General features: G+C 41.2%; 1 protein-coding gene across 9 annotated transcripts in view; it reads left to right on the top strand.

The window, feature by feature from the left end:
* si:ch211-26b3.4 (connector enhancer of kinase suppressor of ras 2) overlaps positions 1-27,623 on the top strand; it is a 648,212-nt gene that overhangs the window by 536,487 nt on the left and 84,102 nt on the right. For 5 of the 9 annotated variants that reach the window (XM_067996824.1, XM_067996823.1, XM_067996826.1 and 2 more), the window contains 4 exons: positions 13,103-13,166; positions 18,127-18,299; positions 26,174-26,247; positions 26,937-27,008. In XM_067996824.1, the coding sequence (XP_067852925.1) occupies positions 13,103-13,166; positions 18,127-18,299; positions 26,174-26,247; positions 26,937-27,008 (383 nt within the window). The remainder of the gene's footprint in view (positions 1-13,102; positions 13,167-18,126; positions 18,300-26,173; positions 26,248-26,936; positions 27,009-27,623) is intronic. The other 4 variants (XM_067996829.1, XM_067996828.1, XM_067996827.1 and 1 more) reach the window with 1 other exon arrangement.

Raw genomic sequence — 27,623 nt, 5'->3', positions numbered from 1 at the left:
TTATTTAATTAATTGAATTTAAATTCCCCAGCTGCCGTGGCAGGATTTGAGCTCATGATTCTGGATTATTAATCTAGGCTTCTGGATTACTAGTCTAGTAACATAACCACTCTCGTACCGTAATGAAGCAAAGTTCTTTCCCGTTCTCAGGGCATTCATGTAATGGTCTTCAGGATCAGGATTGGATTTGTAGATTGAATGTAGTGAAGCCAAACTCACTTCCAAAAGACATTCATTCCTAATGGCTATGTTCCAGAACAAGGCTGTTCCAATCCCAACCCCTGCTGATAACTGAATGTTCTAAGCTTTTGATAGATCGTAGAAAGGTCCTTTAATGGAACATCAGTAACAGGAAGAGAAAGACTGATAGGATTGATGCCCTATAAATCTGGCCTCTGGTTGACACCTGGCCATGGTGGTGCAACTGAAATTTATATCTTACTGTGTCAGGAACCGAGAACACATTCCCATGGTCCGCTGGTCAGTGCCCAGCACATCGGGGCTCTGAGACACCCCATCTGTTTACCACTTTATTCTTCGAGACACACACCAACAATTCAAGGAATGTATTTCCGCGATGGTTCATTTCTCTTTGTTTATGGGTTGAGAAGAGGCTGTTCTGAGCTGTACTGTGATATGATTGTCCCAACTGTGGACCTGCTCTTTATACCAGTGGTGTTCATTCACTGCAACACCACCCAGGCATCGTTCTTCTATTTTGTATGTCTTTTGTCTCTTTTTTTTAATGGCATCATTTGAACATATTACTTACAATTTAATGGGGCCTTCAAAATTATACTTCACTTTCCACAATACAGAATAAATCACATCACGAGCATTAACAGTGCATTGTGCAATTAGTGTTCCATGCTCAAGTCAGATGAGCAAAACAAAAAAACAATGGTCTTTCAGAAGCATTTTATTTCGGAACATAGGAACAAGAGTAGGCCATTCAACCCCTCGAGCCTGTTGCGCCATTCAGTTAGATTATGGCTGATCTGTATCTTAACTCCATTTACCCGCCATGGTTCCGTAACCCTTAATACCCTTGCCTAACAAAAATCTATCAATTTCAGCTTTGAAATTTTCAATTGACCTAGCCTCAACAGCTTTTTGGGAGAGAGAGTTCCAGATTTCCAATGCTCTTTGTGTGAAGAAGAGCTTCCTGACATCACCCTTGAACGGCCCAGCTCTAATTTTAAGGTTATGCCCCCTTGTTCTGGACTCCCTGACCAGAGGAACTAGTTTCTCTCTGTCTACCCTACCAATACCCTACCAAAAGCCAATAGACCCCTGTCTATCCTTTAATCAATTTAAACACCTCGATTAGATCACCCCTTAATTTTCTATACTCGAGGGAATACAAGCCCAGTCAATGCCACCTGTCCTCATAATGTAGCCCCTTTGGCTTTAAGAATTTGTGGCTACCCCGGGAATCATGCCATTTCCTTAAAAACTCTTCTTTATATTGGGACTGAAAACAAACTGTCCTTGGTCTCTCTCTCTCAAGAATCTAACAGAGCACTAGACTTTTTGCAGTAAGTCCAGACACCTATACACGATCGTCTGGCGCCAAGAAAATCACCCCTCAGTGTCGAGACTTCAAAATACATTTCCATTTTTGCTGTTTCAGCACCAAATATATCATGTAGAAGGGTGTTGATGGAGATGTGAGTGATCAGACAGCTCTATTAACTGAGTTTGACAACCAGATGTGAGTAAGAAATACTGGGCCAATTCTATCATTTCTTTTTTAAGCGTGAGGCCACTGAATCATTGTGTCTGGCTGTGCCTCGAGATGCGGTTTTTTATGAATCAATTTGGCTGTATGAAAGCTTGCTTTGTACCGCTGTAAAAACATAAAATTATTTGCATAGATCCCGAGTACATTTTTCCAGACAGGTGTCGAGAAAGCATTCCAACTCCAGAGGCCTGTTCCTCTCCGTGTGGTGTTTTAATTTTCCATACATATATATTCAAAGTTGAATATGAGATTCACCAGGTAAGGTAATAATTGCTTTTAAAAAATGAATGCAGGAGACAGGAGCAGAGTAGTTTTTGAAAAGAGTTTAAATTGGCAGCACTTGCGTACCAGGTGAACACAATCCTCACTCCTATAAACTAGACATACCATGGCAAATGGTGGCATTAAGTCAAGCTAGAGACTTGTGTCATAGCAAACTCAACAGAACCAAGAACTATCCGTAATAGCGGAGTTCAGTTTAATACCATATAAGATTTGTTAAATGTAGTTAAATGTCCTTGTGGAAATTGTAGTCCTTCCTAACAAATTCATGAGAATTTGCCTATCATGATAACCTGTAATTAGTGGTATATTTAATCTCGTGTCCTTATATTGAATCAGCAAAACAAAGAGCAATAATTGTATGTTGCCACACTTCAATTCCCCGAACGCAGCAAAAAAAAAGCCAAACAGAGCATTAATTATTTTTCAATCAAGCGTCTTTAACAACCAAACATTCGATAGTGCAGCATTTTTGTTTCCTGCGGAAACCAGTTATTCAGGGAACACGTGTGATTCTCCAGGAAAAAAGAAAACCATCACCCAGTCAGTAGGATAGTAAATGAAATATGTTCAAAAGCTGACAGTCCTATTATTGTCTGCATTATATCCACAGGAAGGTGATTGATGAAAGTGACAGATCCAAGAAAAACTTTCAAATGTACAAGACACGCTAAGAATTTGGCAGGTGTTAAAAAAAATTAGAGTGTGCCAATAGGAGATTTAATTCTGACTCACTGGAGGTAATTTTAACTTTGGGCGATAGTGTAAAACGGATGATATCGGATCAGTCGCCTGTTGTACACCTCTCCGATTTCCATTTCCATTAAAGAAACGAAAGGACTTGCATTTATTTAGCGCCTTCCATGACCTCAGGACGTCCCAAAGTGCTTTACAGTCAATGAAGTACTTTGACTTCAATGGGAACGAAAATCAGGCAAAATGTATAACGGGCTGCTGATCCGATATCTCCCGTTTTACACTGTCGCCAAAATTGCCCCCATTGTGATTCTAAATGACCACATGTACAGATGTGCTTGTTTGTCTAAAATAGTTATGGAAAAAGATTTTAAAACCAGTGAATGGGGGCTTCCTCTTGGGCAAAATGCCAGTGTAACTTTGGCAGGACAGGGCTTTGGTTCACCCCACAGCCCTGCCTGATTTCCGGGTGTCAGTCTTATTAGCATAGATTAGACTGTATTCCTGCCCATCTCTAGGAAGGGAGATCACTGCTGGAGGCTTCAGACCGGCCGCCTCTGGGACAGCTGAAGAATACATGTTTTTTTTTCTTTAAATGTTCACAATTTCTGGGCCGAAAGAATATAATGGCTTACCCTACGATTAATTATCTTCCTTTGGTGCGGCACAGGCCTCTCTAGCTATATCAACACTGGATGCCAGGAGTGTACCAACTGTCCTCACTTGCACCAAGTCTCATTCACCCATCACCCCTGTGCTCGCTGACCTACATTGGCTCCCGGTCCAGCAATGCTGCAAATTTAAAATTCTCATCCTTGTTTTCAAATCCCTCTATGGCATTGCCCCTCCCTATCTCTGTTACTTCCTACAGCCCTCCGAGATCTCTGCGCTCCTCCAATTCTTGCCTCTTGTGCATCCCCGATTTCCTTTGCCCACCACTGGTGACCGTGCCTTCAGCTGCCTAGGCCCTAAGCTCTGGAATTCCCTCCTTAAACCTCTCCGCCTCTCCACCTCTCCTCCTTTAAGACGCTCCTTGAAACGTACCTCTTTGACCAAACATTTGGTCACCTGTCCTAATGTCTCCTCCTTTGGCTCGGTGTCGATCTTCGTCTGATTACGCTCCTGTAAAGCAACTTGGGACGTTTTACTATGTTAAAGGCGCTATATCAGTGTAGGTTGTTGTTGTCCTAGTGTTCAGCATTGCCGTGGCATTGATGCTAGGAAATATCATTAACACGTCACCTGAATATGCCCACCCATACTCCCACCATGGCAGTTTGAGAATTTGAATCCAATTTTTTTTTTAAAGTTGGTATCAATAAAGTTACCGTGAAGCTGTCGGATTGTGGTAAAAACCCAACTGGTTCACTGATACCCTTTAGAGAAGGAAACCTGTCTTCCTTAGCCAGTCTGGCCTCCATATGACTACAGTATCACACCAATGCAGGTTACCTCTTAAATGTCCCCTGAAGTGTCCTAGAAAGCCACTGAATTGTATCAAACTGCTACTCAAGAAGGCCCATCACCACCTTCTCGGGACCACAACAACCTTAGGTTGAGATTGATCTTTCATGAACATTGCATAGTTCTCTGGTATGATAATGTGGTTAGTGAAACAGCAAATGTTGTAGTGATCTACAACAACAACAACTTGCATTTATATAGCACCTTTAACATCATAAAACGTCACAACGCGCTTCACAGGAGTGATTATCAAAAAAAACTTGACACCGAGCCAAAGAAGGAGATATTAGGACAGGTGACCAAAAGCTTGGTCAAAGAGGTAGGTTTTAAGGAGCGTCTTAAAGGAGGAGAGAGAGGTAGAGAGGTGGAGAGGTTTAGGGAGGGAATTCCAGAGCTTAGGGCCTAGGCAGCTGAAAGCACGGCCGCCAAAGGTGGAGTGATTAAAAATCGGGGATGCGAAGGAGGCCAGAATTGGAGGAGCCCAGAGATCTTGGAGAGTTGTTGGGCTGGAGGAGGTTACAGAGATAGGGAGGGGCGAGGCCATGGAGGGATTTAAAAAGAAGGATGAGAATTTTAAAATTGAGACGTTGCCGGACCGGGAGTCAATGTAGGTCAGCGAGTACGGGGGTGACGGTTGAACGGGACTTGATGCGAGTTAGAATATGGGCAGCAGAGTTTTGGATGAGGTCAAGTTTACAGAGGGTGCAAGGTATGAAGCTGGCCAGGAGAGCATTGGAATAGTCGAGTGTAGAAGTAACAAAGGCATGGATGAGGGTTTCAGCAGCAGATGAGCTGAGGCAGGGGCAGAGACGGGCAATGTTACGGAGATGGAAGTAGGCAGTCTTGGTGATGGAGCAGATATGGGTTGGAAGCTCAGCTCAGGGACGCCAATTAGGACGCCAAGGTTGCTAAGGGATGGGCAGTAAAAGCCGGCCTTGTCAGCGACACTCACATCCTGAGAATAATTTTTTTTTAAATGTTTTAAGTGGTCTGCGTCGCTTCCAAAGAAAAATCCCCAAAGAGGCATCAGGCCACATGTAGCTGAAGGAACAGACCCCCCACCCAATTATCTGCCCCCACCCACTGCAGTTACACTGAGAGACTGGTGTAATTCCTGAGGAAAACCTGCCCTGGAATGTCTGGCATGTATTTTCTGTCTGTCACGCATCTCTGTCACATGTCACGTTTCAACGCTCAAATTTCTTCTCATATTTCAAAATGACACTGAAGTATATTGTAAAAAACATTTTAATGACACAGAAGAACTTGTAAAGAATACAACATACCACACAGAATGTCAAAAGTTTCTTAAGTGACTTGTACGAATTCACCCAGTGTTTCGTTGACAGCAATTAGACTTTGAGCCTTAAAGTGACATCTGCATCTTAACTGAAGAATAAACATGGCGGGCGTAGATTTTAGTTTTCACTGCTGCGCGATAAACTCGGCTTTGTGGATTGGCCGTCCATTATACACGTTCGATTTTCCTTTCCGTTGACTTCAATTTGTAACGCTGAGTTTACCGCCTGGCGGTGAAGGCTAAAATCTAGCCCTGTGTTTTACGCAGTGTAATGTTCCTGACCCTGTAAAAGCGTGCAGCTTATGACTTGGCTCAGTTGGTAGCACTCTCACCTCTGAGTCAGAAGGTTGTGGGTTTAAGCCCCGCTCCAGACACTGGAGCACATAATCCAGACTGACACTCCAGCGTAATACAGGGGGAGTGCTGCACTGTCAGAGATGCCGTATTTCAGATGAGACATTAAACCGAGGTCCTGTCTGCCCTCTCAGGTGGACGTGAAAGATCCCATGGCACTCTTCCAAAGAAGAGCAGAGGAGTTCTGCCTGGTGTCCTGGCCAATATTTATCCCTCAACCAACATCACTAAAACAGATTATCTGGTCATTATCTCAGTGCTGTTTGTAGGACCTCGCTGTGTGCAAATTAGCTGCTGCGTTTCCTACATTATATCAGTGACTACACTTCAAAAGTCATTAGCTGGCTGGGAAGTGTTTTGGGCCATCCTGAGGATGTGGAAGGTGCTATATCAATGCAATTACTTTCTTTTTTTTATTCTAATGGGCTGTTTGTCCGACTTTGTTCTACTGGCAGGGAATCTTATTGGCTGACATCACAAATTGCAGGTTTGTTGAGCAAATCATGTGTGCCAGAATTACAGATGGCAAAGCTCCCTGTTGGCAGCATAGACATGCAAAATTGCCCCGTATATTTAAATAAATATTCTGGCAGTGTAGTGGCAGTATATCTTGGAGCAGTAATAGCAGTACAGCTACAGGGTGGAAAGGGTTAAGTTTGAGGCCCCACTCTGAGTTCTGAGTCATCAGTCCCAGCTGTGCTACCAGGCGCCAAGTGAGGGCCAAGTAGGGACGGAGAGCTGAAACCCACTCATGGCTGCTTAAGTGCGACGTTGGTCATAGGCTGAGATAAGGTCGCTTAACTTGCTCTCCCAGCCACAGGTCTAAGGGAGACTGGAGACAGAGAAAACCGCAACATAAGGAGCAACGACAGCAACTTTAGCGACAGGGTGAAGTGCTTCTGGCTTTGCGCCAGTGCTAAACTTGCCTGTTGTCAATCGGTCACTAAAGCCCTAACTTGCCTCCAAAGCGAATCGCGAATGAGATTCCCGTGGAAGAGGAATTCTCACTCGGCTTTGCTTCGGAGTCAGATCGAGTCCTGACACTGGATTGAGGCTGCATTTGCACCGTTACTGCAGCATCAGTGTGAGGTGGCAGTTATATGGTGTAAGTGCATCCTTAACCTCATGCAAAATATGTGAAAGGTTGTCCTGAAACGTTGTTATAGGTCAGCGATCTGAGTCATTGGTCCTGGTGTTTCAGAGAAATGCCAATTCCAATATCGCTCCTTTTCCCTCGGGTGTATACAAGGTCAGATCGACATCGAAATGCCCAGCTTAAGCTCCATTTCTGTGCTGCACAATTTTAAAACAAAATTATGGCTTGCAAAGGGAATCACTATTTAACTGCACTAATGCATCTTACTGTTAGCTACCCACAGGAATGAGATGCAGTAAATCCTGCTGAGAGTTAGAAATAATGGAATGCTATCAACTGTGTTTCTCAGCAACAGAATAGTGAATCAGTCAGTCAGAATACTGGGACCCTGAAATTACTGTCCCACAAACACTGGGTCAGTCAGAACACTCGGACCCTGAAATTACTGTCTCACAAACACTGGGTCAGTCAGAATACTGGGACCCTGAAATTACTGTCCCACAAACACTGGGTCAGTCAGAATACTGGGACCCTGAAATTACTGTCTCACAAACACTGGGTCAGTCAGAATACTGGGACTCTGAAATTACTGTCCCACAAACACTGGGTCAGTCAGAATACTGGGACTCTGAAATTACTGTCCCACAAACACTGGGTCAGTCAGAATACTGGGACTCTGAAATTACTGTCCCACAAACACTGGGTCAGTCAGAATACTGGGACCCTGAAATTACTGTCCCACAAACACTGGGTCAGTCAGAATACTGGGACTCTGAAATTACTGTCCCACAAACACTGGGTCAGTCAGAATACTGGGACTCTGAAATTACTGTCCCAAAAACACTGGGTCAGTCAGAACACTGGGACTCTGAAATTGCTGTCCCGCAAAGATTGAATTGGTTTGTGTAAAATTCCTCCCTCTTCCTAGTTCAATGGACATTTTAACCCATTTTAAATAAACATGTTAACCCCTCTGCTAAACTAGGAATTGCATTCTGAGCATTCGTACCTTAGTATCTCATACTGTGATTTCAAGGCCTACATGAGAAGCTACTTGCGAGTATTATTTATCAATTAGGATAGCGTATTCATTTACTCTTACTGTGCTGCTGTCGGGTTCAAAGTGCTGTGGAGTTACCCAGAAGTAGCACGCGTGTGTTTGAATCTGATGAACCATATCAGTCATTGGCTGAGACTCCTCTGTAACGTGACCATGTGAATCTTGGTAGTGCTCAGCTGGATGGTGGGACCTGAGAGTCCGGGGAAAACAGTAAGATAAAGACCAAAGTAATAGACTGGGAAAAAGCTAATTTTGAGGGGATGAGAACGGAACTAGGGAAGGTAAACTTGAAAAACAATTGACAGAAAAAGAGAGAACAGCAGTGGGAAATATTCAGTAGAGTTCAGGAGAAATATATTCCGCTAAAAAGCAAGAACAAACCAGCCAATAATGAAACACTATGGATGAATAAAGAGATAAGGGTAAAATTGAAACTAAAGAAAACAGTATTCTCTAAATATAGACAATAAAGGAGAGGATGATAAAAGGGAATATGAAGAGGTTAGGAAAGAAATCAAAAAAAAAATTAGGAAAGCAAAGAGGAACTACGAGATTAAATTATCAAGGAATATAAAAAGAAATAGTAAAGTATTCTACAGACACATAAATAACAAAAGAAAAATCAGGGCCATTAAGGGATGCACAAAATAAACTCACAGGCAATGACAGCGAAATGGCAGAAATATTGAATAATCACTTTGCTTCCGTATTTACCAGGGAGACAAACAAGGTGGCCATGACATTAGAAGAAGAGATCAAAAAAGATATCACTACATTTAAGATAGAAAGGGGGGAGATAGTTGATACATTAATCAAACTCAGAAAGGATAAAACACCTGGTCTGCACGGATTGTATCCACGCATATTAAAAGAAGTTAGGGAAGAGATAGCAGCGGCACTATTATATATATATAAAAATTCATTAGAGAAAGGAATAGTGCTAGTGGACTGGTGGACAGCTAATGTTATTTAAAAAGTAAGATAAAACAAGTTCGGAGAACTGTAGACCAGTTGGCTTAACGTTGGTGGTAGGAAAGATAATGGAATCTTTACTCAAAGATGTAATAGAAAAATATCTAGAAACCGAAATAATAATAGAGTAGTCAGCATGGATTTCAAAAGGGAAGGTCATGCTTGATCAATCTTATTGAATTCTTTGAAGAAGTAACAGAAAGGGTAGACAAGGGTAATGCTGTACATGTAATATACATGGACTTTCAAAAGGCTTTCAATAAGGTACCACATGGTAGACTCATGACTAAGGTCAGAGCATGTGGAGTCAGGGATAGCAGAATGGATAGCCAGCTGGCTAGCCATGAGTCTACAATGCAGCACCTTATCAAAGGCCTTTTGAAAATCCAAATATATTACATCTACTGCATTATCCTTGCCTACCCTTTCTGTTACTTCTTCAAAGAATTCACTAAGGTTGGACACTAAGCATGTCCTTCCCTTTTGAAATCCATGCTGACTATTCCTTATAATATTTTCAGTTTTTAGATGATTTTCTATTACATCTTTGAGTAAGGATTCCATTATCTTTCCTACCACCGACGTTAAGCTAATTGGTCTTTAGTTCCCCGGACTTGTTCTATCTCCCTTTTTAAATATAGGAATCACATTAGCCTGCACATAAAGCTTCAGTGGAATCCCTCAAGCATCAGACATTCCTTATACCACAGTGTTCTTGTACATGGGGATTGTGCAAATTAATCTCCAACACAAAATTGTATATTTTACAGAAACTTTATTTAATTGTGCCAGACATTTCCAGTGTTGTGTCCCTTTACTGCAAAATGTCTGCTAATATAATCTACTTAATACTTTCGTTATCTGATGCTGTGTTCACAGATCTTGAAAGTGCTGAGAAATGCAGCAACCAGATATGTAATATGTTACACTTTAAGTTAATATAAAAAGACAGCTAAATATCCTTAAAGTGACCCAGTTTGGTTTAATACTGAAAGCTGTCAAGTGTATTTGATTGATACCTTGTTTTGCCTCCTGTATATAAAGGTATCCATTAAATAATTCACCAGAAAAAAAACACATTTGGTGTGTTTTTCAAAATAAATAAAAGTGAAGCATTTCCTCCCCGAGATTGCCCGAGTTGAATTTCTGACTGATTCACTGTCAATCAAATAGGAAACACATTTATAGGATTATCTAGTCTGTGGAGGGAATAAATCCACTCCAGCATGGTGTGACTTGGCAGTCAATGATTGCAATGCTAAATGCTGCCCTTCGCTGGAGGAACAACTCTGGTTACTTTTTAATGCAATGGATTTGCTAGTGTACTGCTGCCATGTAACAGAAACTATTCGCAGCTCAATTGACAGAAACCGAGCCATTTCATGGTGATTTATCAGATGTTTAGATGTCCAGTAGCACTTGCTATCTTTCTACAATTTGGTGTGTGAAAGAACAGTGCAAAAGCCATGGGGGTATTTTTAACGGTCAGTAAAATCTATTTTGGAGGCTGCAGGCCTCCATTTTAACAGCTTTTTTATTTTTAACTCCTGGGGGCCGGGATTCTCAGGGTTCATGATTCTCGCCACGTAAGAGGAGGCGAGAAGGCTTGGATCAACAGGCCTTTATTGCACTACTTGTGGGCCAGGAGGAGTAGGAGTGTTTCCTCCAGGCCCAACAAGCTTACCTGCCACGATCCGCCACACACGATCAGCCAACCCCCCTTCAGATGTCTCCGATGATAAACTGTCCAGCAAGTCCCTACAAGTGGAATCATGGAGTAATCTCCACACTGTCTTTCTTATTGAAACCACGGGTTCAGTTGTCTTGCATGGGTGATACTGGAGGGCTGTAATATTACTGAATGTTGCTCTTTGATATGGTGCCATTTGATTTATGTAAGCCTTTCTGAATAATGTTCATCAATTCCACTCAAACTCAGTCAATAAAACACGCTGTTCTTAGATGGCCTATTTATGACGAAACAGAAAGTACCTCAAGCTGCCTGGATACCATTTGATCAAAGGAATGTTGGAGACCAGCTGTGTGATGTACCTCACACATGGGCTACTTATTTTTTATTTATGACGTATACTGCTGGTAGATGGTTCTAAAAGGTTCCAATCTGTTGCCTTGTGATTCTTACATAATGTGAAGAATGTTTTTGGAATAAATCTTGCCACAATTTCGCTTTAAGAGTGCATTTTAAGGCTTGCTATTAAACTCTCTTTTAGCAATTCACTGCCATCAGTTCTTCGGAAACTCTAACTTATGTATACTTAGACTCAGTAGTGCTGGTTGTATCACTATATTCTAATAGCTATATGACCCATATAGGCTTACCATAGAGGTTTACAGCACAAAGGAGGCTATATATCCCATTGTGCCTGTGTGGCTTTTTGCTAGAACAACCCAAAACTAATTGCACTACCCTCAGCCCTGCATCTTACTCAACTTCAAATATTTGTTCCAGTGCATAAGCCCGCCAAGTTTAAAATGCATATATAATAATGGAATTTGTTTATTTCTTTCCCGTGTTTTCGGTTACTAATAGGAATTATGGGGGTGCAATTGGTCTACGGCAGTAGAACGAAATGGGCTCTTAGCGAATCAGCAGCCCCGTTTTACACATCGTCCATTGGAAAAGGAAACCAGGCGCGTTGTAAAACGGGGCTGCCGATTCGCCATGAACCCGTTTCAGGCTACTGGCGAAGACCAATTTCACCTCCTGTATTTTTTTGTGCAAAGTAGCAGTTTGGGGCTTATATTTTATTATTTGCTTTAAAAAGACACTGTCTTTATTGAAGAGGATGAATAGTGGAAAAGCAGCATGCCACTTCATTACAGTAACGTCACATGCGAGCGATGCACTAATGCTCTTGTGACATGTTCTGACGCAGTTTGTGTTCCCCTTACCGCAGCTGCCAAACAGAAGTGTTTTCATACAGATATGGGGGGTAAATGTTCGTCTTTAATGCTGCTGATGTGGAGCTTCCAGAGCCAGGACCACGTATCGAGAATTTGGACAGGCGTCCCATTCATAGGGCCACAGTTTTCTGTCCGTTCGTTTTAATGGATGGAAAATCATGCACCCACAAATCAGGGGTGCACCTGAATTCCCTACACGGAGAAGGTTGAGGGGTGTTTAAAAGGATAAAGGGATTCGATAGTTTCTCTGCATCTACCCTATTTCCTCTGGTGGCGAAGTCTAGAACAAGGGGACGCAATCTTAAAATTAGAGCCAGGCCATTTAAGAGTGAAATCAGGAAGCACTTTTTCAAAGGGTAGTGGAAATCCGAAACTCTCCCTCAAAAGGCTGTTGAGGCTAGGGCAATTGGAGATATCAAAACTGAGATCAATAGATTTTTATTAGGTAATGGTATCAAGGGATATCGATCAAAGGCAGGTAAATGGAGTTGAGGTACAGATGAGCCATGATCTAATTGAATGGCCAAACAGGCTCGAGAGGCTGAATGGCCCCAGTGTCCCTTTAAGTTCAGCTTGGCAGAAACTTACAAGGGAGATAGATTTTCCACTCATTCACAGTCAATAGGTGGAAATCTAGCCCTACATAAACTGTCCAGCATATGCCTGCAAGTGGAATCTTGAAGTGATTTTCACACAATCTCTCATTGAAAATGTGGGCTCTGTTGCCTTTCATGGCTGATGTTAAAATGCTGTATTATTACTGACTGTTGCTTTTTGATATTATGCAGATGATATTTTTGCCCATTGGCGCTATGTGCTTAATTCCCTGGTAGCCTTTCTCATGTAGGGCTGATGAAGGATTCTCAGATGTCATTGCCAGCTTCGCACACTTCCACCCAGCAGGCAGTCATGTTTTGAACCCTTCTGCTTCTCAACAGTGGTCACTGCAGTACCTGCACTGAAAAGCAATAACATCAGCATCTGCACCACTTGGGTTGACTGCAGAGTCCTGTGCATTTGAACTGTTGGTTTAAATCCATGAGAGAGAATTAATGCGATGGATAAACTATGGGACATGAAATAAATGGCAGGGTTTCTTTTATAAACTTGACAATTAATATTCATTTATCAGCATGCTTCATTTTGTGTACAAAATATCAGTACATTGACTATAAATGTTTAATTATCCTGTTTGTTTGCTTTTTACAGTCTTTTCATTACGCTTCACTGAGGTCGAAAACCAAAAAGAGACCCAAAGGTGAGAAATATACAAGTAAGTCTGTTTAAATCTTTGAAGGTGACAGAACAAGTTGATAATGCTTTATAGAAACATAGAAAATAGGAGCAGGAGTAGGCCATTCAGCCTTTCAAGCCTACTCTGCCATTCAATATGGCCATGGCTGATCCTCTATCTCAATACCATATTCCCACCTCTCCCCATACCCCTTGATGCCTTTTGTGTCTAGAAATCTATCCAGCTCCTTCTTAAATATATTCAGCGAGTTGGCCTCCACAGCCTTCTGTGGTAGAGAATTCCACAGGTTCACCACCCTCTGAGTGAAGAAATTTCTCCTCATTTCAGTCCTAAATGAGACTGTGACCCCTCGTTCTGGACCCCCTCAGCCAGGGGAAACATCCTCCCTGCATCCAGTCTGCCTCGCCCTGTCAGAATTTTATACATGTCAATGCGTTCCCCTCTCATTCTTCTAAACTCTAGTGAATACAGGCCGAGTCGACCCAATCTCTCCTCATGCGACAGTCCTGCCATCCCAGGAATCATTCTCGTGAACCTTCGCTACACTCCCTCTACGGCAAGTATATCCTTTCTTAGGTAAGGAGACCAAAACTGCACACAACACTCCAGGTGTGGTCTCACCAAGGCCCTGTATAACTGCAGTAATGCATCCTTGCTCCTATACTCAAATCCATTTGCAATGAAGGCCAACATACCATTTGCCTTCCTAACTGCTTGCTACACCTGCATGTTTGCTTTCAGTGACTGGTGTACAAGGACCACCCAGGTCCCTTTGTACATCAAGATTTCCCAATCTCTCATCATTTAAATAATACTCTGCCTTTCTGTTTTTCCTTCCAAAGTGGATAACTTCACATTTATCCACGTTATACTGAATCTGCCATGTATTTGCCCACTCACTCAACTTGTCTAAATTGCCTTGAAGCCTCTTTGCATCCTCCTCACAACTCACAATCCCACCAAGATCCAGCAAACTTGGAAATATTACAATTGGTTCCCTCATCCAAATCATTGATATATATTGTGAATAGCAGGGGCCCAAGCACTGATCCCTGCGGTACCCCACTAGTCACAGTCTGCCACCTGGAAAAAGACCCATTTATTCCTACTCTCTGTTTCCTGTCTTTTAACCAATTTTCAATCCATGCCAGTATATTACCCTCAATTCTATGTGCTTTAATTTTGCACACTAACCTCTTATGTGGGATTTTATCAAAGGCCTTCTGAAAATCCAAATACATCACATTCACTGGTTCTCCCTTATCTATACTACGAGTTACATCCTCAAAAAACTCCAGTAGGTTTGTCAAACATGATTTCCCTTTCATAAATCCATGTTGACTTTGTCTAATCCCGTTGATATTTTCTAAGTAGCCTGTTAGCACATCCTTTATAATAGACTCTAGCATTTTCCCTACTACTGATGTTAGACTAACCGGTCTGTAGTTCCCCGTTTTCTCTCTCCCTCCTTTTTTAAATAGTGGGGTTATATTTGCCACCCTCCAATCTGCAGGAACTGTTCCATAATCTATTGAATTTTAGAAGATGACAACTAATGCATCCACTATTTCCATGGCTACCTCTTTTAGTACTCTGGGATGCAGATTATCAGGCCCTGGGGATTTATCGGCATTCAGTCCCATTAATTTTTCCAGCACTATTTTTTTACTAATACTAGTTTCCTTTAATTCCTCCTTCTCACTAGACCCTTGGTTCCCTAGCATTTTGAGAAGTTTATTTGTGTCCTCTTCTGTGAAGACAGAACCAAAGTATTTGTTTAATTGCTCTGCCATTTCCTTGTTCCCCATTATAAATTCTCCCTATAAATAGAGGCATAGAGTACAAAAGCAAGCAAATTATGGTAAACTTTTATACATCACTGGTGAGAGCTCAGCTCAAGTATTGTGTCCAATTCTGAGCACCACACTTTAGGAAGGATGACAAAACCTTGGAGAGGGTGCAGAAGAGATTTACTAGGATGGTACCAGGGTTGAGCGACTTCAGTTATGTGGAGAGATTGGAGAAGCTGAGATTGTTCTCCTTAGAGCAGAGAATGTTAAGGGGAGATTTAATAGAAGTGTTCAAAATAATGAGGGGTTTTGATAGAGCAGATAGGGAGAAACTGTTTCCTCTGGCAGGAGGGTCAGTAACCAGAGGATACAGATTTAAGGTAATTGGCAGAAGAACCAGGGAGGAGATGAGGAGAATTTTTTTAAGCAGCGAGTTGTTATGGTCTGGAATGCACTGCCTGTAAGGGTGGTGGAAGCAGATTCAATAGTAACTTTCAAAAGGGAATTGGATAAATACTTGAAAAGGAAATATTTGCAGGGCTATAGGGAAAGAGCAGGAGAGTGGAATTAATTGAATAGTTCTTTCAAAGAGCTGGCACAGGTACGATGGGCTGAATGGCCTCCTTCTGTTCTATGATTCTATTCTATAAGTCTGAAAACTGTTGCATTGTCGAGTCAAGTTCCTGAAGAACTGCTTAGCCTTGTTAGCATTGCATTATTAAAGCTGTTATTGAACTAGCTGTCATATTACTGTAGTGCTTCAATTCATGTTATTTTTGTATAACTTGTATTTGGTAATCTTTCAGTATTTATAGCATATATCTGCTTTTAGCACTTCTCGTTTTTTCTGCAAGGTTTGTGTAAGATGCAATCTTGGGGATTGCGACTAATCAAATCATTATTACTTTTGATCTGCCGTGTATGTAGCCGTACACAAGTGGAATAACAAGAGTGCAATGAGAATGCAAACCGGCATATCTGTAAAATGTACAAACAAGCGCACTGCTTAAACCAGCTGCTCCCGACTGCATGAATGAACTCTCTTTCCCCTGCCCCCAGCCGCAGTCCATTCTATACAACATTCCCCAGTCAGCAGCCATAGCAACCAACAGCTAACCTATCCACAGTCCCATTGCACAATACACCGCACTGCAATCTTTTACCATTTATGCTGGGAAATAAATATTCAAACTGATCCTTTTCGGCACAAAAGAGTTCAATATAGTCACACGGGCAGTGACAATTCTTAGGACAAAGCATAGCGGGGATAGGATAATGCATGAATCAGGATAAGGCATGGCAAATTTTTTAATTGTGAATGATCCACACAACCCAACCTTCATCTATCAATTATAAGATGATTAAATATTCCACTCTGCACTATATACCATCCTTTATTTACTTCCTTCACAGTTCCTGGTATATTTGGCACAATTTATCTAAAATCTGTAATAGGAATAGTAGGAACAGGACTAGGCCATTGAGCCCCTCGAACCTGTTCCGCTATGCAATTAGATCATGGCTGATCTGTACCTCAATTCCATTTACCCGCCTTTGCTTCATATCCCTTGATGCCCTTACCTAATAAAAATCTATAGATCTCAGTCTTGAAAGCTCCATTTGCCTCCCAGCATCCACAGCTTTTTGGAGGAGAGAGTTCCAAATTTCTACAACCCTTTGTGTGAAAAATTGCTGATTGCACTCCCAAATAGCCTGGCTCTAATATTAATATTGTGCCCCCTTGTTCTTGATACGCCCACCAGAGGAAGTAATTTATCTGTATCTACCTTGTCAAATCCTTTTAACATTTTAAACATCTCAATTACATCACCCCTCAACCTTCTAAACTCAAGGGAATAAAGCCAAGTCTATGGAACCTGTCCTCATAATTTAACTCCCTAAGCCCTGGTATCATTCTGGTGAATCTGCTCTGTACCCCCTCCAAGGCCAATATATCCTTCCTGCTGTATGGTGCCCTGAACTGAGCCCAGTACTCCAGATAGGGTCTAACCAGAGCTCTATACAACTGAAGCATAACTTCCTCCCCTTTGTATTCCAGACCCATTGAGATAAAGACCAACATTCCATTAGCCTTTTTAATTGATTTCTGTACCTGTCTACTGACTTTTAATGATTTGTAACATCCTTACTATTGACACCCTTATGATAATTAGTGACTTGCGTGGAGGGAATCAACATTATCATATTCAATTCTCTTGTGTTCATTCGTCAAAATTCACCATAACTTTGCAAATGTAAAAGCCCTTGTGAAAATTGATGAAACTTCATTGGGATATGTGAAAGTGACAAATATATGCACATCAATATCAAAATATATAACACTGAAAAATCTGCTCGATAGCAATTGAGTTTGAAACCAGAATCAGCTCCAAATTTACTGCATGTGTTTTCATTTTTTTCTTCTCCTGAATGGTGTGCTTTTATATTTACAGATTGTGGTAGGCTCAACCCCTTTTAACAGTGATGAGGATTGCTGTTTATTGGAATGTGTTTACCATTTACTCCCACCTTTTCTGAAAGAATATAGGAAATCGATAATACTGCAATAATAACCTTAATTTAGTACCACGGAGCAGAACCAGCAAGCCTAATAAACTAAAATAACATAAGCCTCGAAAGGACTGTTGCCGACATTAGGGATGAGTGCTTAACGTGCTTGTTGGACATTTTTCTGTCTGCTTCTGCTAATGGAAGCATTAACCAATTTAAAATAAACAGGTTATCACTTTGTTTAATACCACACTCAGAGGAATGTCCAATGAATGCTAATTCATCTGCTAATATGGCCAAAATTAATTTCTACCCTGTGGTGTTAGTGTTATTAATCATATTTTCACCCCAGATTACCACCTTCTCACCTTTTCCTGGCCTATCATCTTCACGGTACCAGTGCTGCTGTGTGAGTAAGTCACTCAAACATGGACGGGCTTGAACCTGATTGAGTTGATACCAGTTGTCATCTCAAAATCCTCCATGATGGGCAAGTGGCATCTGTCATGCCCATTGGAATTTAAACCTGCAAACAAAGAGAAGTTAAGCAATACTCTATCAGGCCGCCACTATGTCCCTCAGTGATGCTGATACTGAATGAACGTAATTGTTAAAAGGATATGCTACTGTTGCATACATTTCTTCTATATGCGGTTTAATTTTTGTTTCCCTATCAGGTTCCCTAACTGGTGGCAGCAGGAGGCGAATTTCCTGTAAGGACTTAGGCCATGGGGACTGCGAGGGCTGGCTGTGGAAGAAGAAAGATGCCAAAGGATACTTCACTCAGAAATGGAAGAAATATTGGTTTATTCTGAAGGAAGCGTCACTCTACTGGTATACAAACCAAAATGTAAGGGACATCCTACTTCCCTTGCTCTTCTATTATCCAAGAGAAATTAAAAGAGAAAAGGTCTTTGTTCAAAGGCTAAAATAAAATAAGCGGAATGCAGCTTTAACATTCAGAGGTGGCTGCATTGCTCCAGCTTTCTGCGTGGAGAGCTCTTAAAAGGAATGAGAGAATGGCAGTAACGTATGCAGCAAGTATTTTGAACTTTTTGAATCTCTTCGAACATGAGTCTTTGCAAGTTGCCATTTTTTTCCTTATTCACCCAAAAGTGCATGAATTCTGAGTACCATCATTTGTGCCGATTTCACCCTCTCCATTTCGATTGGTGATCAGCAGAGAGATGTGATCAATCTCTTTGTTTGCACATAGCCAATCAGTGCTTTAGAACCGTGGGTGAACTCAATGAAAGTTCAAGGCTCAGCTTTAGCTCCAGACATTGACCAGGTGGTTTTTGCTTTGAGGAGAATTTTTCCCCCCTCAGCCCACCCCAGCACAGCCTAAATAAAACTGACCTTACTCTTCTCCCCTTTGGGATTGTGGGCTAATCGTTCACACCAATTACATTTTTTATTGGAAACAAATCCATAAAACAAAATTATAATCAAACACCAACTTAACATTGATTTACAGTTGTAAACAATTTTACAACACCAAGTTATAGTCCAACAATTTTATTTTTAATCCCACAAGCTTTCGGAGGCTTCCTCCTTCCTCAGGTGGTGTGGAAATGACATTTTCGAATCCTTCGCATTTTAAAATCACAGAACAATGCCTGGTGATTACTGCCCGTTGCCAAGGCAATCACAGTGAGCAGACAGAAAGGTGTCACCTAAAAAGGCCACCGAATATACAAACCCCCCAAAAAAAAAGAGAGAGAGAGATAAGGAAGACAGTCAATGACCCGTTATATTAAAAACAGATAACATTTGTTCGCTGGTGGGGTTACGTGTAGTGTGACATGAACCCAAGATCCCGGTTGAGGCCGTCCTCATGGGTGCGGAACTTGGCTATCAATTTCTGCTCGACGATTTTGCGTTGCCGTGTGTCTCGAAGGCCGCCTTGGAGAACGCCCAGCAGGAACAGTTGTGCTTACTCTCTAGTTTGCACCTCGTTAAGGTGCACTGAATGCAAGATAAACATAAGTAAATAACTACCTCAGTGAGGTCCAATGATCTTTTGTGTAAACCCATTCTAATCCCCTCAATTGTGACTGACTGCTTCTTTTCCTCAGTTGTAGACTGAGTTATGGATCTTCTCTGATTTATAGATCCTTCAGGAAGATATGCTTAGGTTGAGATTAATCTTTTGTCAACATTGCGTAGTTCTCTGGTATGATAACGTGGATTGTGAAACAGCAAATGTTGCAGTGACCTAGTAGAATACGGTAATAGCGCTACTACCCCATTATACCGGCCATCACATATAGCAGGCAAATCGCGTTCGCATCGACGTGCCCACGATAAGCTGTGGGTACTGTATTGACAAACAGAGAGCTAATGGTCACTGCAAGGACAATGGCCAAGCAGGACTTAGTGTATGATGTTAGCAGCAATACTTAGGAGGCTGGCAGCATGTTGGAGATGTCAGATTTAGGAATAAAAGTGTGGACAATGGTTTCAGCAGCACTCGTGGAGGTAAGGTCAGAGGTGGAAGTAGCTCTCTTGGTGATGGATAGGATGTAGGGTTTGAGACTTAAGCTCAAGAAAGAACTGGGAATCCAGGTTGCACAATGTCTAGTTCAGCCTGAGTGAGCAGCTGCAATCATGGCAAGGTTACAAAGTTTTAGATGGGACGTGAATAAGATGGCTTCCATTTTCATAGCCAATGATCCTGTGCATTCTTTTTTTAAAATAAGCCCAGCTTTTGGGTTGTATTTTTGCTGAAAACAATTTTGTAATTTAGTTTTCCCAGAGAGGAGTTTCCTCATTTTTGAAAAATGTGATATTTTATCTATGATCTCTTCAGGCCTAATACATGGGATAACAACATAAAGAATTGACACAAGCCTGAAAATTACTATCAGCAATGTTATTGTATGAACACTTAACCCACTAACTCCAAATCACACTCTCCACGATTTTAATCTATTTAAGATAAACAGCTTATTGCCTCTGCTAAAATAGCAGAGAGGAAGTTGATATGAGTTTGTGCGGTCGCAGTGCTCACAATAATCTCCAGGCTTAAATAGCACAAAACAAAACCTTCCATTTATATAGCATTTTCTCACATCTCAAAGTGGATTACGTCGTGAATTTCTCTGTTGGAAGGGCAGTGACTGTTGTCCATTCCAATAATTGGAATCAGTTTTTGATTATGTAATATTAAACAGTGCAAAAGGCATTGAAATTTAAGGGGCACTTGCACAATCCCACGCTTCCAATGGGGAGCTGTGCTTACTGGAAGTGTGGATCGGAGAATCGGGGAGCCCTGACTCCACCCCACACTCGCTTTGAACGCAACTCCCTTCTGGAAATGTGGAATCACTGAATCCCGCCTTCAGGATCTTATGCAGGAATGTATTTTTGAGCTCTGATTAGGGTAAATTAGGATTAAATGACTAAGTAGCTAAATGCTTAACTTAATGTATATTTATAATTAGTAACTCAAATCCCCGTTTTTCTTCATCTGCTGCCATTCAGATATTATACCTGTGGGCACTATATCCACTCCCAGTGACAACTGGGATCATTCGTGTCTCTTTGCAAATCCCCCGTCTTCTCAACCACCATCTGCAGCACTGGCTTAATTCATCAGCAGGATGCAAACTTTCACAGGCCATTCTGCCCAATTCAGGGGAGATTTGAGTTCACCTCAGGTTATAGTAGTTCAATGCATCCACATGATTTATGTATAAACCAACTTCATTTTTATTTTTTAAAAAAATAAAATACTGCGGATGCTGGAAATCTGAAATATTTGCCTGACCTGCTGAGTGTTTCCAGAATTTTCTGTTTTTATTTCATTTTTATTTAAAAGAAAGACTTGCATTTCTGTAATGCCTTTCATGACCTCATGATGTCCCAAAGAGCTTTACGACCAATTAATTACTTTTCAAATGTAGTCACTGTTGTAATGTAGGAAACGCGGCAGCCAAATTGCGCACAGCAAGGTCCCACACACAGCAATGAGGTAATGACCAGATAATCTATTTCAGTGATGTTGGTTGAGGGATCAATATTGGCCAGGACACTAGGGAGAACTCCACTGCTCTTCTTCGAAATAGTGTTATGGGATCTTTTACGTCCACCTGAGAGGGCAGACGGTGCATTGGTTTAACAACTCATCCGAAAGACAGATTTTATTTAGTGCAAATAAATAATATTTCGTTAGTGCAATAGTTTTCCCTTAAAAGGGACAAGCCAAGGTTTCACTTTCCTTGTAGAATAGGCAATGGCTACGTTTGCAAAGTATTAATTATCTATCTTCATTGCAGCCAGATTAAGCCAAGTGATTTTCAAGAATTTCACATTCTTTTGATTATGAATTGAAAATTGGAGGCTAAATTTATATGTATAATTGTTCAGTTGTAACGTCTCACTCCAACCAGTGCTCCTAATTTTATTTATATATATAAAAATTCATGATCAAGCTGTTAGTTCACAAAGATAATTACAGATGAAGGAGGTCATTTGGCGCATGTAATCCATCCTTCCATTGAAACACACATCCATCACAACATTGAAACACCTCGTGAATGACTCCAGAGCTTTTGCTTCCACACCCGTACCTGGAGACCAATCCTGGGGTTAATCATTCCTTGAATGAAGAAGTGCTTCCTGACACCAATCCTGAACTTGTCTACTCAGGTTCTGTACTCATAGTTTAACTTGAATCCTGGTCATTTATTGCTGAATCACACCAGTGCAGTACAAGATAATCTACTGAGGTTGAGATAAAGAGACTTTAGGGTGAGTTTCGAGGCATCATCAGTCAGATCTCTGAATGGAGGGGCTGTCTGTGCAAGTCACTCGGTGTAAAATCACCCAGAATCACTGTCAGCAACACTGATACCTGCCATTAAAGAAATTAAACCTTTGAATCAGAGCAAAGCCACAGTAATGACAGGTTAACACCTTAATGAGCAGGAAATGAAGCCACTGACCACTATAAGAAGTGAGCCATCTGCAAGTGTAGACGTAGATGTGTTGGTAGGAAACCTGAGACCTGTGGCTGAAAGATCATCGTGGAAGGACTCTGTTACAAGCATTGAAGTGCTATTTGCTGCCCGGGAGGGTGACACTATTCAGATCAGGGGTGCACCTCCCATTCTATAATTCCCACCCACCCAATCCCACCCCAATTCATATATCATTAGACAAGCTTTGAGGGCAGGTCACCAACTTCATGAGTGACATCTGCACCACCTGAAGAACGTGGCAGAAGGTGCGGAAATGATTCCACGACATCAAAAGAACCACAGAACAAAACCTCTCCTGCAGCTAACGATTAAAGAAGACCACAACTGAAGCTCCCTCTATATGCTTGTAGTATGAATGCCCATTGTTAATGATTCATGAAATATATCCTCTCATTCCTGCAATCACCCCAGTGAATCTATCTTGTACTTTTACATGGCTTTCAATAATGTGACTCCCTGAACTGCACGCAGTGCCCTACCAGTAGCTTTGCCAATGTCTTGTATAGATTCATCATCATCTCCTTACTTTTTGATTCAGTGTCTCAATATATACAAGTTTGAATTCCAATTGCTTTTATTATGGCTTTTACCACCTGGAATTCTGTTTTTAAAGGTCCTATGTATTTGCAATCCTAAATACATCTGTTCCTTTACGCATTTGAGACTTCTGCTGTTCAGAGTATATTCATGATCCAGATCCCATTATTGTTAAGAAAATAATTCCCTAAATCTGGGGAACCTATAGAATAATAGAATCATAGATAGAAAATAGGAGCAAGAGTAGGCCATTCGGCCCTTCCAGCCTGCTCCGCCATTCAAAATGATCATGGCTGATCGTCTAACTCAGTACCTGTTCCCGCATTTTTCCCATGTCCCTTGTTCCCTTTAGCATTAAGAAATATATCTATCTCCTTCTTGAATATATTTAATGACTTGGCCTCCACTGCCTTCTGTGGTAGAGAATTCCACAGGTTCACCACCCTCTGAGTGAAGAAATTTCTTCTCATCTCGGTTCTAAATGGCATACCCCATATCCTGAGACTGTGACCCCTGGTTTATGGATTCCTCCCTGCATCTAGTCTGTCTAGTCCTGTTAGAATTTTATATGTTTCGATGAGATCACCTCTCATTCTTCTAAACTCTAGTGAATATAGGCCTGGTCGACCCAATCTCTCCTCATACATCAGTCCTGCCATCCCAGGAATCAGTCCGGTAAACCTTCGTTGCACTCCCTCCATGGCAAGGACATCCTTCCTCAGATAAGGAGACCAAAACGGCACACAATACTCCAGATGTGGTCTCACCAAAGGTTCTGTACAACTGCAGTAAGACATCCCTGCTTCTGTACTCAAATCCTCTTGCAATGAACGCCAACATACCATTCACCTTCCGAACTTGCTTGCTGCAGAACAGGCAAGCCTGATATGATCTTCTCTAACTGTAATTTACAAAATTGGCCTGATTGTTACTGGGGTTTCATCAGCAAGAATATTTAGTACAGTGGGTAATATTATCACACCTCAACAATACAGATTAGACAACAAGCACCTGCAAGAGCTTACCTACCTGATAGTCAGTCTGCCCATGCTCAGTTATGACTTACAAAATTAGAATAACACTTCATCAGGCAAGTTTGACTATGATTGGCTTCATTGCACAGCACCTCCCCAATCGGTTGTCCCAGTAATGCTAATGTGGACAGGTCACTTTTTGGTTTTAATTTCTAATTAGTTTTGACAATAAATCAATATTGAGATCGTGTGGTAGGCACTGTTGGAGCAAGAGAAAGTGACAAGGAAGGGACAAGAAGCATGAAGGGGTAAATTGTATTAGTGGTTAGGGTAGTGATAAGGACATTTTTTGCAGCTGCATGCTTGCTGTGTGACATTGCTATACTGCTCTGTTTGATTTCTATAGAGCATATAGTTATTTGAGATGGTTTCTGCATTCAATAGATTTGAATGGAACCAAGGCTATTTCGTACATTCTTGGCCTTCATTTAATTGAAACAATATCTACTATGTTGCAGCAGCCATATAATTACACTGTTGATTTTCTTGTGTTAAACTAGTATCTGATTTTGTTTCACCTTCGCAGGCTCGATTTTTAAACATCTTTTTGAGATTAAATTACAATTGATGTCTCTGGAAATGAGAAACCAACACGTTTTCATGACAATGAAATGACACCCTTGTACCCTATTATAGAAATGTGAACAACCCTATTATTTCATGATGCGTTCACACTACAGCTTTAGGACTGGTGCAAAGCAGTTTCAGCTTTCCACTGACATTAAACTAACTGCAAAGCTAAACGGAGTGAGACTGCGACTTCCAGGGACAGTCACTCCAGTGGCAGGTCGGGCCCTGACTCCGGTTTCAAGCTGTATTTACACTACAATTGCAGCGTCAGTGTGAAGTGAAATCATTCTGCATTGATGCTATAGTTGTACTGTAAATGCAACCTTAGATTTTTTTTCTAAAAGATTAACTAAAAAACATCATTGCAGCCCATGTAAGTACATGAAATGAAATAGGACCCAATATCGGCACTGGTAGAATGTCCATTACCACTTAAATGGTGTGAAATGAAAGCACAAAATGTATAGAAATAATTCAGGTACAACTCTTCTCAAAACAACCTTGTGGGTGAAACACTTGTGAGGCCTATGCCAGTAGAATGGGTAATGTTTGGCCTCTGTCTGCAGCTCTGAAAGCACCAGGCAGTCTGGAGCCCACTTCTGGAGGCCAATAGGACCCAAACATTACACACACACACAGACACACACACTATTTAACTGACCAAGTGTAATATATTGCAATCTTTTTCCAAATTAAAGAATATTAAAAACCCTTTGAACCAAATTTTGTATTAAAATGGAGAGTAACTGCCTGTTGCATGGTCACTGTGCAACATGTACGGAAAATATGATTGATCTCACTAGGGTAGAAATTACTGATGAAGATTAGGGGACAAATACTTAATGCATTCCGATGACATTCCTCTGCAACTTTAACGCTTATTTTAAATGGCATTTAGAGCAATGCCGTATGAATGTGCCGAGTGTTCTCCCATTGATATTGCAGGCAGTAATTTGTAGCCTGTAATATATCTTTCAGATTATTTTGTTTGTAGTAATTTACCTTGATACCTGCATTTGGAGTTCAATGAATTTCTGATGCGGTTAACAGCAGAGAAATGAAAAAGGACGGCATTGTTTATCAGTTCACTGAAGCACGGGAGTCCACAAGTGTGCTGACGTGTAACTGTCAAGGTGGAAGGAGTAAAGCTATTCAGCAACTAAGGCACAAGAATTTTTTTAGTATAGTTCTGAATTAGCCAGTACACGGCTTGTCGATGGATTGCATTGGGAGCACTCAGTTTGATACAAGGAAAGATCGCAAGTCATAAATGGAACTCATTGTTTTGAGAACAGTAATTATAAAAGTTGAGGTTTGTCACCCGAAAGCACAAGCTTTGAATGAAATCGTATGACTGGAAGAGTTTATGGTTTAATCAGAGCTATTTTAGGAAGTAGGTAAATGACTGGAAGCTTGTAATTGAGAAATGAACTTCCACTAATCCCCATTTTCAACAAAGTCTAATTGGTGGCGAATTTAAAGTCATATTTTGCACCACAAGGACAACAACAAAAAAAACTCTCCTTTAAGATCAGTAGCTTCATTTTACATATCAGAACAATGTTTCCTTATCACTGGGCTCTGTGCTTTCTTGACAGGATGAAAAGGCCGAGGGATTCATCAGTTTGCCGGAGTTCAGGATAGACAGGGCTGTTGAATGCAGACGGAAATAGTAAGTATTCACCTGGCAGTGTCGTCGCGCAATTTGTAAAAAAAAAGTGTAAACAAAGTGTTTCATCTGCTAAGCTTTGAACATCTAAAAGTAAATTTCCCAATTGCGCACTCCCAATGATGAACCCTGTCCTTTGGGAGCGTGTATTGGGAGATTGGGAGCTGCAGCCCAGGATTTCCCACCCACTAAAATGAATGGACAGAGGATCATGGCTGTGCACCCTCGATCCACCGATACGCAATCAGCAGCTGACAAGGCTTTGTGTGGGCACACGGAATCAGAAGGTTTATGTTCTGTTACTGTGAGATGGCAACTGTGTGTTTCCCTGTCCATCAAGCTGTAAGGAGCAAATGATAACTCATTTTAGTTTTGCTTTGTTTGTTTAATTAAGATCGAACAGTAAAAACATTCTGCATTTCTAAACACAGAGGGGGAGATTTTGACTCTGTGCTAGTGTGAAGCGGGCGATAGTGAGTCAGCAGCCCGTTTTACATCTCTCCTCATTGACTTCAACGGAAATAAAAATCGGCAGAGATGTAAAATGGGCTGTCGATCCATTATCACCCGTTTTGCACTATCGCTCAAAGATCTATCCCACAGACCTATATATTGAAAAATTACATTCTAAAAATAGTTAACTTCCTCTCTGCTGGTCTGTGTGGTGTGACTTATGTTTTGTTTTTCTGAAGCGCCTTCAAGGCTTGCCATCCGAAAATTAAGAGCTTCTACTTTGCAACTGACTGCTTGGAAGAAATGAACAGGTAAAAAAAAGTTCCATTCGGACAGATTATATTGATCAATTAAGACGGTGGCTTGTGGCTTAAACAGCAGTGTGTTTCTTTTTGATCAATTTATCCATGCCCTCCCTGCACACAGGACAGACTATGAAGAGTGGATTGACTTAGTGGTTGATGAGCAACAGTCAAATTGTGATCAGTGCCACAGAGTGGATCATGTGACATACCACAAAGGCTTTCATAACACATTCTACATGCACCATATGTTAATCTGTTAGAGATTCGAAATAAGATGTACAAATTGCTGCTGGTGATCTTTGCGAGTTTGTATGACATTCACCAGCCTGCTATTTTAACACAAGCGTTGGAACCCATTTAAATTGCTTAACGCTTGCATTAAACTAACAGAGGCATAGTGCATGAATGTGTTCAGTGTCTGCCTGCTAATACAGCCATCACCAATGTCTACGTCATAGGTTTCATCTTGCACTTTCTAACATTGCAGTTTGGTTCCAGTGCAGCTGGAGACCCACTCCAGTCTATTAGGATCCTTTGTGGTGGGTGTTTCGAATACTTTACTTTGTTGTGTGTGTTTAGAATGTTTATATATTTGAACGTTACTTTTAAATAAATGTTGAA

Source organism: Heptranchias perlo, chromosome 15 (genome assembly GCF_035084215.1).
Source record: "Heptranchias perlo isolate sHepPer1 chromosome 15, sHepPer1.hap1, whole genome shotgun sequence".
Lineage (NCBI taxonomy): Eukaryota > Metazoa > Chordata > Chondrichthyes > Hexanchiformes > Hexanchidae > Heptranchias > Heptranchias perlo.
The sequence above is the reverse complement of the archived record's forward strand: the minus strand, read 5'-3'. Positions and strand labels throughout refer to the sequence as shown.